At 45.0% G+C, this 14,762-nt stretch overlaps 1 protein-coding gene across 1 annotated transcript in view; it reads right to left on the bottom strand.

Moving 5' to 3' along the window:
- Window positions 1-13,834, bottom strand: part of pcloa (piccolo presynaptic cytomatrix protein a) — a gene marked incomplete at both ends in the record, with an annotated part of 69,602 nt that extends 55,768 nt beyond the window's left edge. The window contains 3 exon segments of the mRNA XM_080851754.1: window positions 8,375-9,478; window positions 10,835-11,879; window positions 13,653-13,834. Of these exon segments, the coding sequence (XP_080707880.1) occupies window positions 8,375-9,478; window positions 10,835-11,879; window positions 13,653-13,834 (2,331 nt within the window).
- Window positions 13,835-14,762: the final 928 nt, after the last annotated feature.

Genomic DNA, 14,762 nt, shown 5'->3' with positions numbered 1-14,762 from the left:
TCAGCTTAACGGTGTTTTGAGCACTCACGTTGAATTCAAGACAGCAGCAGCAGGTCCCGCCTCCCACCCCCTCAGCCAATCATTCAACAGAGGCTTCTCCAAGCTTGCCAGTTTAGAGAAGACGCTAATTTGATTTTTTTTATAAACCAGCTAGCGAGCAGTTGCATACATTATCTAGCTAGCTAGCAGTTGCCTACATTATCTTAAAAAAACAATACTTTGATAGTAGGCTTTAGAGTTTTATTTAAGCAGTGTGTGTGTGAACCTATATATCCTATGTGTGATGGTAAAAATAATATTAATGCCATATATACAATAACATCTCGGTTATAGATATAACCTCAGCTCCCTGAGCAAGGGACCAGATGTGATGGACGGGAAATGACCTGTTCATTGACCAATCGATCACAGATCACTCGCCTGCAACACACTCTGCAGGAAACCGGGCTCCGCCACATCCAACATGTAGTAATTAATAAAGGTGTGGCGAGAGCTCCAGCTTGCAGCTTTGCAAATGCCATCCACTGAAACGCCCTTAAACAGGGCCCAGGATGACGAAACCCCACCAGTCGAATGCGCAAGAAGCTTTTCCGGGGGTTCCAATGACAAACTTGTATAGGACAAAGTGATAGCCTCCACCAGCCACCGGGAGAGGCTCGACTTTGCCAGAGGTTTGCCTTTAGGGCTTGCACCAAAGTATACGAACAACTGATCCGATTGCCTGGATGAACCAGTGCGCTATACATAAGTGCGTAGAGCGCGCACTGGACAAAGCTTGTGCAAACGCTCCTCCTCCAATGATGCGAAAGGAGGGGGCGAGAATACGGCCAACTCAATGACCTGGTTACGAAACAGAGTTGTCACTACTTTGGGTGTATATGCTGCGTTAGGCCGCAATACTACCCTGCCCTGGCAATCGAAAACTGAATGCACGATGGGCTGACAGACAGCACTTGCATGTCACCAACGCGCTTCGCTGACACCAGTGCCAGGAGCAGCGCGTTTTTTAAAGAAGCAAACTTAGTCCACCGTTTCTAAGGGCTCGAACGGAGGACCCGTGAGGGCCCGTAACACCACTAGCAAATCCCAAGAGGGCAATAGGTGCCTGACAGGCACTCTAAGACGCCTTATCCCAGCCATAAAGCGCGAAGCCCATGGATGATTACCTGGAGATTTGCCGTTAATGCCAATATGGCAGGCGGAAATAGCTGCTAAATACACTTTGATAGTAGAAGCCGCCTTTCCTTCATCAAATAATTGCTGTAAGAATTCTAGGATGACGCCCAAAGCGCAATCAATAGGGTCGTGCTGACGTGCAGCGCACCATCGCTCGAACATGCGCCACTTGAGCGTATGAGATCGGGTAGACGTTGCCCGAACGCTCTGTATAGTATTCACCACTGAATCCGACAGGCCTGACGCTAAGAGCCTGTTCCTCTCAGGAGCCAGGCCCTGAGCTGCCACAGCTCCGGCTCGGGGTGCCAAACCGTCCCGTGAGCCTGTGAGAGGAGATCCCTGCGCAGAGGGAGCTCCCACGGAGGCTGCACTGACAATCTGATTAGATCCGCTAACCATGACTGACTGGGCCAATGGGGCGCTACTAATATCAGCTCCAAACCCTCCTCTTCCACTCTGCAGATTACCTGATGTAGTAGAGGAATCGGAGGGAATGCGTAAAGACGCATGTTGGGCCATTGCTGGCTCAGCGCATCTACGCCTAACGGAGGGTTGTCGCCTCTCAGCGAAAACCACAGAGGGCAGCAGGCATTTTCCCTGTTCGCGAAAAGGTCCACCTGTGCCCTGTTAAACCGAAGCCAAATCTGGTCGATCACCTAACGGTGAAGGCACCAGTCTGCTGCTTGAGTGTTGCCCAGTGACAGCAGGTCGGCTCCGAAATTGAGATGACCTGGTATATGCACTGCTCTGAGAGAGTGAATGCGCTTCGCTGCCCACAGGAGCAGTCGGTTCGCCCAATGATAAAGCGCAGGGGAGTGCACCCCCCCTTGGCGATTTATGTAGGCCATGGCGGACATGTTGTCTGTTCTGACGAGAACATGACGCCCGCTTAGTATGTGTATGAAATGCCGAAGCGCTAGGAAAATCGTTCGCAGTTCCAACACATTTATATGTGACGCAGCTTGCGTTGATGAGCAGAGCCCGTTCACAGAATATCCTTCGCATATCGCACCCCAGCCTGTAGTGGAGGCGTCTGTGGTGACGATAACGCGGCTCGCCACTGAACCCAGTGGAGCCACTGCCAAGAGGAAACGTGGGGATCCCTATAAGGCCAAGGCCTGCCAGCATCTGCGATCCACCGTGATCAAGCGAAACTTGTCTTGGTGGAGTACGCATCCTTGAGATCTAAAGTGATCAGCCAATCGCTCGACTTGATGAACTGAATCAGCCGGCGTGGAGTCAACATTTTGAACTTCAGCGGCATGAGTGACTTGTTCAGTATACGTAGATCTAATATAGGGCGATAATTCCCGTCCTTCTTGGGGACGAGGAAATACTTGCTGTAATGGCCTGAGTTTGCATTCTCTGGCGTCACTACGCTTATAGCCCTTTTCACGAGTAACGCATCTATCTCCTGTTGAAGGAAATGTGATCGTTCTCGCGGCACCCTTTATGGAATTACACTCGTGAACCTGGGCGGAGGCCTGGTGAATTGTAGAGTGTAACCCCTTGAAATCGTTCTCAGCACCCAGGGCGAGACTGCGCATGCGCGCCAGCCCAAAACGCAGTCTGCCAGCCTGGGGCTTATATTGAATTTGTCGGCTACTAAGCCGCTCATCACCAATCTGTCTAAACCTTGATCTGACCCCACTCCTAGGGAGGAGTAGGAGATCTGGGGTTTCCCCCTCATGGTTTGAATAAAAAATTGGTTTTGCGAATGCAACAGGTGCATCGCGGGAGGGGAAAAGCAAGCTTGTCTTGTGTCTGCGCCTAACGGGACAGTGTCGAGAACATGGGAATGTAGTGCTTGTGGGAACATTTTCGTCGTGCTGGACATGGGGTTCACATGAGCGCATCTGGCGACCTTCCCAGGTGGTGGCGGGCACACCACCTCCCCTCCCTTTCTTTTCAGGGGGCGACGAACATCAGGGTGCCGGCGGTCTGCCTCGCCCTCTCGTACCACGTCGTGTGGTTTTGTGTGTGGCCCCGGAGCTTGTCTGTGCCGCTGGCTGCTGCTGCTGTTGTTGCTGTGGCTTAGCAGGCTGGGCTGGTGGCCGGAACGGATTCTTGTTCCAGCCGCGGCGCGCAGGCACCTTAGCTGGTGGAGCTGGGGAGCAGAACCCACTCCTTTTCACTCCCTGTGCCGGTGTGGTCTGCCCTGCTCTTTTGCTCTGTCCCGAACTTGTCGTTCATCGCCCCCACCGCTTCACCGAACACACCCTTGATGCTGACTGGAGAGTCAAGGAGTGGTGCTTTCTCCCTGTCCGAAAGCTTGGCCAGGGAGAGCCACAGGTACCTCTGCGTTGCCACAGAAGCCCCCATGACTGGCCCCAGCCCCTGCGACGAGCATCTGGTGAGTCGGAGAGAAAAATCCGTTGCTCTCCGTAGCTCCTCCACTGTCTCGTCGTCGCCGAGAGGAGCTGCGAGCTCCGTGAGGAGCTTGGCTTGGTAGCGTTGGAGCAGCGCCGACGTGTTCGTGGAACACTCCGACTGCCCCCAACTGCGATAGGGAACTGACTTATGAGAGCTATCCAAAGACTGGTGGCTGCCGATTTAGCAGTCAACCTACCTTACTCTGTACGTTTAGATGCTTTACAGGTAGCTGTAAGCCATTAGATGCCTGGGAAATATTTATTATCTATAAATAGCTCACCTTTATCTTTTTAACCAGATTTGTAAACAGGTCGCGATCAACAGGCTCAATAGGTACAATAGGCTACCTTCGTTAAAAATCGAATTACGGTAGAGTCATGCTAGCATTGCGCTAAATAATTAGACAGCTAACATTAATACGTGGTGTTTACATAAAGTCACTTATTGTATATGGCATAAATATTATTCTAAAGCACATTCACTAGTTGTTTTAAGCAGATTTGTAAGGAATTCATCACGTATGCAATGCACATCAGCGAAAATGTTCTGAATAGTATGTTTCAAGTAGGCTACAGCCGAACCCTCATTCTGTTTTGATCAATAGTAATCGAGTTGATAAGTCTGATCTATACGCAACTGTGAGGTGAGTGAATGGACAGAGCGGCCAGCTGCCAATCACTTAATTACTCAACCTGCGTATGCATCCTGACATGCATATGCATCCTCATCAGTCGGCGGTTTCAATATTCATGGCTTTCAATTTATTAAAATATCTGCAAAGTTGAAAACTTACACAGGTGTAGGCTATTACTTGATTTGTCTACCCCTTTGAACGAGTACCAGTAGAACGGTGGGCCTCGGGAAGGCAGACAACAGCATTGGTTTATCAATGAAAGCTCCGAATATAATTATATTAATATTATTATTGATAAACCGGTGCGGTTGAAAACTGTCGTTCCACTGCGAGGGCCAGCGCGACGTGCACAAATACACCTGTACAAATGCACATTACATTTCCACTCAAAATGCTGTCAAAAGTTTGATAATCGATTTCCAACGCAGCGTCCATTGGTGAAAATAATGGTATGTAGGTCGTTTGTATAATAAACATGAATAGTAATAAAAGATAAACTTGACTTTCATAATTCGTGTGTTCCATTTCTGACCACTGGTTTATTCTAGATTCTATTGATAGATTTCAGTAGTTTGCATGAGGTAAACCTTGATAATCTTTGAACCATACATGATAGCACCATGGGGCTTGGACTATTGTCAACATATTAGCCTATCTATTTTGATTTAAAGTGGAAGCAAAATGATAGCCTCCATTATTTATGAAATGTAAAAAAACACAAGACTGTAAACACAGACTGCGCACATAGCTTTTTTGGGGAGCACCGAAGAGCCATTTTGACCCAGGAAAAACCCTGATACTGTACATGGCCACATCTAAAATAGCCAGACAAGACTGCCATGTGGTTTGGTGGACAGAACCTGATTCCAGCTCAGAGATGGAGAGTCCTTAAAGATGATCTGAAATAAAGGCATAAAGCCTCAAAGAGCCATAGAGCCAAAGCCCACACTACACTGCTTCTTTTGTTACTCTAGCCATTAATGCCTTGCTGTGCCCCGTGGGTGTGCATCGCCTGATGGACCTATAGTGTACCACACTCAGCTGACAGATGGAGGGACTGTGCAGTCACACAGCTATTTCACAGAAGCAGAAGCAGAGGCAGTGTGTGTGTGTGTGTGTGTGTGTGTGTGTGTGTGTGTGTGTGTGTGTGTGTGTGTGTGTGTGTGTGTGTGTGTGTGTGTGTGTGTGTGTGTGTGTGTGTGTGTGTGTGTGTGTGTGTGTCTGTGTGTGTGTGTGTGTGTGTGTGTGTGTGTGTGTGAGTGTGTGTGGGTGGGTGGGTGTGTGTATGTGCGTGGTGTGTATTAGGGTACATGCAAAGCGGTAAGAAATGGTGGCTACTCAGTGTGGCACATCAGGTCCTCTTCTCAAGCCCGGACCAGATGGCCAACCAAAACTACACCCAGAGTCAGATCTAATCATAACTCCGGATCACTGCAGGATGTCAACATACTGCCTACACAAAGTAATCAGATCATTATGAGAGCTTACATGTGTGTTTATACTGTATCCTCATCTCATAAGTAGCACAGAGCATAACTGCAGAGTAAACGCCATGATCACACCCACTGGCTTCATGCATTACATGAAGTGGTCTGATTGTTGTTGTTTTATAATCCAGGAGGCACAGTGAAAAACAGTGGTTATCATCCAAGGTGTCTATGCTTTTGAACAACTCTAGCCTGCTATCTAAAGCACTGAGAGCATTTCAAACTCAAACCGTTTAAAAACAAGATGCGGGATACTATACAGACTAATAGACAGCTTTGCCTTCCACAAAACCTCAGTTAGGATACTGATGGACCATCAAAAGAGCCCACACTTAATAAAATACTTGAATGTACCTAGCATTTCAGACAGGTTGACATAGAGAAGATTTTCTCATTGTTCTCTGAAATATTCATATCATTCTGATTCGTAAAACTGATACAAAGACAGACAGAGGTCAATGTTTACCAACATTCTGCATTCGCTCAGGATGGAAAGTTCAGTCAATAACGTGTATTTTTTTCTTCCAATAAGTGTCATTATAATGGATGTTTTTTTGTAAATTCAGTGAAAGTCCAACTGATTTAAAAATGAGAAATTAGTCATACTTGCTTGCATCTACATGTTTTTTTTTTTACGTTAATGTGTCAAGCCACGTCAGTAGCCTAGTCTATTATGTGACAGACTTGATGTGAGAGCCATCCTTGATAAAATCCGCCCACAACTCACAATTGTTGCACATCTCGATGTCATTGCCATTTAATGTATTGCACACATGACAAAGAATTACCCATGAAAGATCAAAAAAGCACATCTAATCTAAACGTATAAAATAAATGGCTTTGCTTTAGTAGTTCAGACATCAGATCACTGACCACATCAACTAAAATGTGAAGCTGATTTGAAACATCTGTGCTTAATCCCACTGTGGCTCCGTCATGCCACAGACCTGCCCTTTTTGACTATAATCTGAAAATAAGGCAGATAATCAAATGTAATCTTCTTACAGGATGATCCCCTAACATATTCTGTGATTTAAATTCATCTTAATATTTTATCATAATGAAAAGCATGGAAACATAGAGCCGCTTTTTCACCATGTGTGTCCATGTGAACACATCCATGTAAAGAGAGGGATTTGAAACTCTTGGGGCCATCTCTGTGGTGGATATGGGCTGAAGGCACTGCTATGCCATGTGAGGTGGAGCCGGATGTGTTCAGTGTAATCCCTTCATTTGACCTGAAATAGACTTCTAAGATTAGCCCATGCGGGGGTAACTTCACCTAAACCCATCATACACTTAGCACCAAGCATGTGAGCTCCACCACCAAACTAAAAAATATTTCCTGAACTCTTAGAATGGATTGAATGAAGTCAACAATACTTGAAAAATGCAAGCAGCCATAAAATTGATATTATTTATAGCCCCGTCTGTAACTACTTTGATGGGCCTCATCATAGCAGATAATATGTTAAATAAATCTTAATAAGTAACATCTTACATCTTAAGTATTTTTTACAATGCTTTTCATTTGAGTCCTATGAGGCCGCCTGAGACACATCCAATCCCTACCTATGACTTCCTCCCCCCACCCCCACCCCAACAACACGCTCATCCACGGATGTAGGATTATAGTGTCAAGTATCAAGCATTTCAAGCCTGTACAGTCGGAGGTCATTCATTAGAAAGGCCTTTCTTTTACCTAATCTGGAGATGCTGGACTGCTTATATGGACGACATACACAATATGTATGTGTTTGAGTTTGAGCATAGAATTACAATAGCTTTAAAGTAACTACTGAATCAGATCCTGGATAAACAATGAACAGTCTTCATAAACTAGACATAAATATGGAAAAAAAGTCTGACTATCCAGAATTTGCCAGTAAGAGATACAAAAATTATTCTAGGTTCAAGATCTGGTCAATAAGGAGTTCTGACCAGTTCAATTTATGATATTTTTTCCAGGCGATAGAGGTCCAATCTGGAGAACTGTTTTAATCTTTTTCATATTTAGATAAAGCATTGAAATGAAGTAACTAATTTATTGGGATATTTCAGTCTTTGACTTTGGGTTGCATTAACAAATATCATATACTGTATATCAAGGCATCAAATGAATGGCTTGTTAAAAGACATCTTCATTCTACACCCTTAACAAGCTACTTCACAGGAACAGGGTTCTCCACAGGATATCATTACTGAACAGAGAGCAGCAGTGGTACTTTACCAACATTTACTCCAATAGCTACTGCCTAACTATTTAAATTGATTCATTTATACATTTTTTTTTACACATTTGTCCAAAACAATGTACAACAGAGGTAGAGTGGAATATAAGCAAGTAGTTACAAAAGAGAAAACATCAAATGCCACAAAATATTAGCTGTTCCATATAGCTGTATAAGGAAGCAGTGCTAATATTAATCAAATTCATATGAAAAAAGGAACTTTTCACTAAATAAAATCCACATTTAGAGTCAAACCATTATATCAACCTCTATAAAATCTTTATCTTGAAAGGACTAGTTGAAAGCCCTGCCATTTTTGAGTAGTCTGCCATGAACGCATGTATCTGTCTGAGGCTAACCTGGAATCTTAATATGACTTGAAGTTTCACACATTTTACACAATGTTATACTTTGCCTGGAGCGAAAGTGAGAAGATATGTTTCAAATGTAAATAAAGAAAATGTCAAACTCACCTCTCCAAGATGGGGCATTGGGTTGAACCCACATAAGCTGCACACAGTGTTCTTGCAGTCAGTGCAGGTGCTGTAATTGGGTGCATCCCCGGAACCCATATTGAGCTGTGTCTTACACAGAGGGCAGCTGGAAGGTGTCTCGCTCACAGGGACTGAAGCTGGAGGGGCTTCCTCAGGCCCCACCACGAGATCAGTAGTGGGGGCCTTAGAGGTGGCAGGTGGAGTGTCAGGGGGGGAATCTGACCCAGAGTCTGGGGGAGACCCCGGTGGTGTATCTGCACCAGAATCCACAGGGGAATCTGGGGGTGACCCTGGCGGTGAGTCTGCATTTTCATCCTCTGGGTTGGAGGACATCAGATTGGTGGCTGAGCTCAGAAGAGAGGAACCAAACCCAAACATTTTCCCTGACACAGCTTCAGCTCCAGGGGGCTTTTTGACTTCTGTAAGACCGCCCAACCCACCAAACATCTTCCCTGTGGGCTGAGAGGAAGTGGCCTGGGGTTTGGAGCCTCCAAAGCCACCAAACAGCTTCCCTGTGACTGAATCTGCAGCTTGGCTGGCAGTAGCAGGAGGTTTTGCCATGTCAGTCAACCCTCCCAATCCAAAGCCTCCAAAAAAACCTGTGTCTTGTTTAGGTGGGGGAGCAGATCTGGCAGGAGATCCCTGTTGTTGTTGCATTGGACGGCCAGTTTTCGGGTCTATGTTTGGCCCTCTAGGCCCTGGAGAGCCTGGCTGAGACCCTGGCCGGGACCCTGGCCGGGACCCTGGCTGAGACCCTGGCTGGGACCCTGGCTGAGACCCTAATGGGCCTCTGGGACTTAGTGGAGCATTTGGACTCAATGGACCGGGAGATTTCAGCTTGGGAGTTATTGGCGGTGTCCCTATTCTCCCTGAATCAACTATGCTCTTCTGTTTGGTCAGCATTGGAGGTCTCTTGGACTCCCCCTTGGGAGGTGGTCCTGTATTTGTAGCCTCTTTCCTCTGTGGAGAGGGTGGTGCAGACCCCTCCTTTGAGGGCTGTCGTTTCATCTTGGGGGTACCAGGGTTCTCGGCTTCCCCAAGAGCTCGCTGCATCTGACAGTTAAGACAGAGCCACTCCTTATCCTGCAAGCAGAATACAAACACAGTCAGTTTAACTCAAAGCCATGTCCAAAATATCCCACCACCCCCTTTTACACACTCACATAAACATATAAAGCTCAGAGCCAACTAAATTTATGAGAACAATACAATTTGTATTTCTTAAAAGTCATGCAGTGCAGATTCACATAGAGCCTCGCAATTGACCAACTCAGAATATCTTAGTTTTGTTTTGTGGGAATTTATGAAGACACCTTGCAAAATGTGGCCTACATTCCCAAGATTCCCTAACTAAAATAACCCAAGGTGTGGCAACATTTAAAGGATTTTGTACAACTACATCAATCTAATTGACACATTTCACAAATTGTTGTTAACATGAATGTAATTTCCGGACCTGTGAGGGTCCAAATTAGTTGGTATGGAATGACCCATATAGCACCTTTATGTTAAGTTTACATACAAGGATATACACAGCCGTTAAGGTTCAAGCTGGCTGAGTTTAGGTACAAGACCTACATCTTTAAATGAACATTTTTGCTAGGCCTTGTAATTCAATCATGTAATACAACCTTCTGCAACCGTGTACATGTCAATTAACTACAGAACAAGCCTGTCTGTGTTTCATAGCATTCCAACACAGCACACAGCATGAAGCTGCAATATCTACTGTATGTGTGTAAAACATCTACAGATCTTTTTCTGAGCAAAGAGCAAATAAAGGGCATCACAAAATCCAGAATCATTTATGGAATATTATAAACCTCAAAAAGAGGGACTCTGGGAGAAAAGTGGCTGTCTGAACACACTGGCTGAGTAAACTTTGCCAGCTGCCCTGACCAGAATTTAAACTGTGCCCACCAGGCTCACAGTAAACAGACTTCCACTGGCTTTCAGCCACCGCTGAGCTACGTATCGGAGGGCTATCCTTTAAAACCTTCATTTAGCTGCATGTTTGCATGTGTATCTTTCAGAACGAGAAAATACAACAATTGCAGTGTTGGTATATGTATGGCTTGTAGATTGGTAAGGGTTTGAGAATAGGGAGCATGACTTTCTGTAACGTAAGCCACCTTGATTACCTCCCCAGAGCCCATATGTGTCCTCAATCCCCTAGGTAGAAAAGCATGAGTACATCCTCCATCACAGTATCTAAAACAGTCCGCTTTTCAAACAAAGAGAAGTGAGGAAGTCACTAAACTGTGATATCTTCACAATTGAGACCTTTTTGATGATGTAAAAGATCTCTGTCCACATCAGCTTTGATTGCAATATCATAAGTTAGGTATTTTCTATGATCATAACATGATTCTTAAAAACCAAAGAGTTCAGCAGTAAGCTCAGTGAGTTATTTTCAGCTTATCATACATTCTCTCTTACCGCAGAGTCCGGGGGGCTGAAGCCACACAGGCTGCACACCTGCTGTGAGCATTGAGTGCAAGTGTTGAAGTTCGGTGGCTGGTCTTTGGCCTTAATATTCAACTCGGTGGCTTTGCAGAGTGGACAGAGTGTGGCTCTAGACTTGTCAGTGAGGGATGCATTCTTTGCAGGCCCACCAGGACCTGGTGCACCTTTCTGTTGGGGCCCTGGTCCCAGCTGAGGAACGCCCTTCTGTGGACCCTGTTGTGGAGGGTCCCCAGACCTGAGGGGCCCCTGCTGTTGGGGTCCAGGGCCACCGGGTTTGCCTGGTCCCTGTGGGGGCTGTCCTCCTCGTTGTTGAGGGGAACCCTGGCCTTTGGGAGGCCCTTTTCCTTGAGGTGGCCCTTGCTGAGAGGGTCCCTGGCCTTTTGGTGGCCCATGCTGAGTGGGTCCCTGGCCTTTGGGAGGCGCTTGTCCTTGAGGTGGCCCTTGCTGAGAGGGTCCCTGGCCTTTGGGAGGCCCTTGTCCTTGAGGTGGCCCCTGCTGAGTGGGTCCCTGGTCTTTGGAAGGCCCTTGTCCTTGAGGTGGCCCTTGCTGAGAGGGTCCCTGGCCTTTGGGAGGCCCATGTCCTTGAGGTGGCCCCTGCTGAGTGGGTCCCTGGCCTTTGGGAGGCCCTTGTCCTTGAGGTGGCCTTGGTCCTTGCTGCTGGGGGCCTTTTCTTGGCCCTGGTGGACCTCCAGTTTTACCAGCTTGTTTGGCAGCTAGTTCCTCTTCTTCTTCATCTCCAAAAGGATTGAGTTTGGAGATGTTAGCAGCGGAGGAAGATACAGCAGAGGAGACCGCAGTCAGGGGGTTGGCCCCACTTAGGAAACCAGAGGAGAACATGCTGGTCCTTGACTCAGAGGGATCCTTTGGCTCCTGCTTGAAACGGCTCTCAAAGAGGCTGAGGGAGGAAGGGCTACGCCCAGGTTTTGGCTTTGAGGCTGGACCCTCAGCAAAAGCATCAACTGTACGGCTCTTGCTCAGACCAGTGGGGCCCTTGCTGGTCCCAGCACCCGCAGGGACCCTGTAAAACAATAAATGACAAACACATACACAACACATGCATGATATGAGTAAACTGACACTCAATTCAGATATCACAAATCTACAAAACACAGCAAAAAAAACACACATGGCATAGTCGAATTACTAACCAGATATTACGGACATGCACTGACAGATAAAGAGAAACCCCAACACCCTCAGGTTTGAACCTGGCAGCATTGCAATAAACATGACCTGATTGTGTTCAGGCATTTGCAGATATGACCAGGCTTAACCCTCCGTAAAGGTAAAGTGACAACTATAGCTGTGAAAAACTACGAGGACAAGCTTAATAAAATGAGACCATTTAACGCACTGTGGTTAACAGGCAAAAACTCTAACAGAACCAATGCAGGGTGTAGTAAGGTAGGATATATTTAAAGACCAATAATGATAACCAGGATTTTCATTGCTAAGAGATTGTTCTGAATATTGCAAGAAACTAGCCATATATTCACAATATATAAAGTGAGCTTAACAACCGCATATAGGCTACAGATGGTGTATAGGACACCAGGGCTTTGCTTCACTTCACAGTAACATCAATGATGAAGATGGTTTCAGCACCTTGGCCAGCGAAGGAAAAGCCATATAAATAGAGCTCGTGGACAATCTTAGTTGATGACGCTTCCCACCACGTCATTTCAGAAACGAAGCAACACCTAACAGATACGAAGCAACACCCATCTCCACATCACCGGAGAGAATCACTTAGCATGACATTTGCGCTCGTGGTACTATAAATAGTCATAGTATATCCCCCTCCCCCTTACTGGTTATCACAGCTATATTACACGATATATTATATTACATTTTATATATATATATATATATATATATATATATATATATATATATATATATATATATATATATATATATATATATATATATTTATATGAACATATAAATATTTATATAAACATATAAATATATGTATAGTTATAATATATATATATCTAGACTACACAGCAAAAGGTGGACTGTCGACGGTAAAAAAAAATACTGAATTTAATGTCAATGACCAAAGTCTCAATGGAGAATTCAAGGGAGAATCATTTCGTCTAACGCTTGAATAGGCGTCAGTTTCTCAGCCGATTTCCTGAGCATCCTCGTAACGCACATATACTGCTCAGTGGGAAACATGGCGATGGAAAATCAGGAACAGGCAACCCTTGCTTTGTTAAACATCACCAAAATCTTTAGGTGGTTTGCCATCAAATATTACTACATTGTTAATGTTTTGTGAGAAAAAGAAATACATTTGACATGGACATTTTTGTTCCCTGGGGAATATTAGCCGCTCCAAATTGTTTACCTTAAGCGTTCTGCATTGCTGATAATTATGATGACGTCTGGGCAAAAGAACAATACCATAGTATTGTTACAGCCTCCCATATCGTTGTAAACAACAGTTTTACAGCCTAAATATGGTTAAGGCACCCATCGTAAAAACGCTTCTCATAGCATGCTACGTTAGTGTGGGAAATTGCGCAGCTTATTATCGAGTTGAACGAATATCAGTTACTGTCTTATAACCTCAATATAATAGCGCCCATGAATAAGAAAGGGTGTGAACATCTATATAGCTTTTTCGCTATCTTCATAATAAGCAACGCTGCAATGCACACATCAAACGATACCATTATTACATATATTCTCCTCGCATGAGTGCACGGACACAAGAGTGAGCATTTGCAAAGCCTTAAAAGCCTGCCTGGAAGTCGCAGCATCTCTGCCACATCCTGCCAACCCGCCTGGCACCCTTGACATCGCGGCCGCAAGTTGACTTCGCTCCTCTTCGCTGAGATGAGTCAGGTCCGCTTTCTCTCCTGTAGACGTCCGGATGAAGCCACCTTTCCCATCAGATGAGAGGCCCTCCGGTAATTCAGAAAGCGAACCTTCACCACCCTCTAGGCTCGCCTCGTTCCCCATGATGGAACTCCTCTTTACCCGCAAATAACCACAAAACGATACACGGTTTATGTCCAGAAAATACGACAATGTCTTTCTGCGTGGTTCTTGATGTATCTCATATTATACGTCCGGTTTTACGTGCTTGTCGACCTCTTTAGTTCCAATGTTTATGATTCGCATCTCGACTACCAGGAGTAGTCATTTTTAGCTAGGCTACTATATTCGACATCACCTCCTCCTTCCTCTTTCTTGCCATCTCCCCTGTTTCCAGCGCGCATGTTCTGTTTCTGACAGGTAATCACAAGATATCAACGTTGGAAAACTGAATTTAAAGGGGACGGACGGATTTAATGTTGATAAACATGAATGTGAAATTGTTTTCCGTAGCTGCACTTTTTATATTCATGTATCATTGGCTTATTAACGTGAAAACATCAAATCTTCTTGCCTACTGGTTCATTTGATAGTTTCATGGTGGGTATCCATCATTGTTTTTGCGTTTCGCTATTTTATATTTTATCATCTTGTGTTGATAGGCTATTTATAATGGTTTTAATATTCTCACTTATTGTATTCTCACTTATCTAGATGTACATGCTGTTCTTTATCCTGTATTTGATTGTTTTTAAGTGTGTTTATCTTTTAAAAGCAGGAGTACCACCAGAAGTAAAAACTAACTACCTAAAAGGTAGGCCTATGCAAATGCCTTGCAAATACAAAGAGCACACAACTGATACAAGCCTGCTAGCATGCTTTTGTCATATAGTTTGTCAACATTGTGCATTGTGTGAAAGCTTTTCATCCATTTTGTGGGGTGTCTTTGAAAAGAGAATGTGCTGTTCCAGAGACATATAAGCATACAAGTTAGGAGCCGCCCTAAAATTACTTTATATCGTTATGTATTAAGTTTATCTTTGTGTGTGTGTGTGTTTTGTTACATATTATA

This window comes from Sprattus sprattus, assembly GCF_963457725.1.
Source record: "Sprattus sprattus genome assembly, chromosome: 14".
In the NCBI taxonomy this organism is placed as follows: Eukaryota; Metazoa; Chordata; class Actinopteri; order Clupeiformes; family Clupeidae; genus Sprattus; species Sprattus sprattus.
This window is presented reverse-complemented; position numbering and strand designations above follow the sequence as displayed.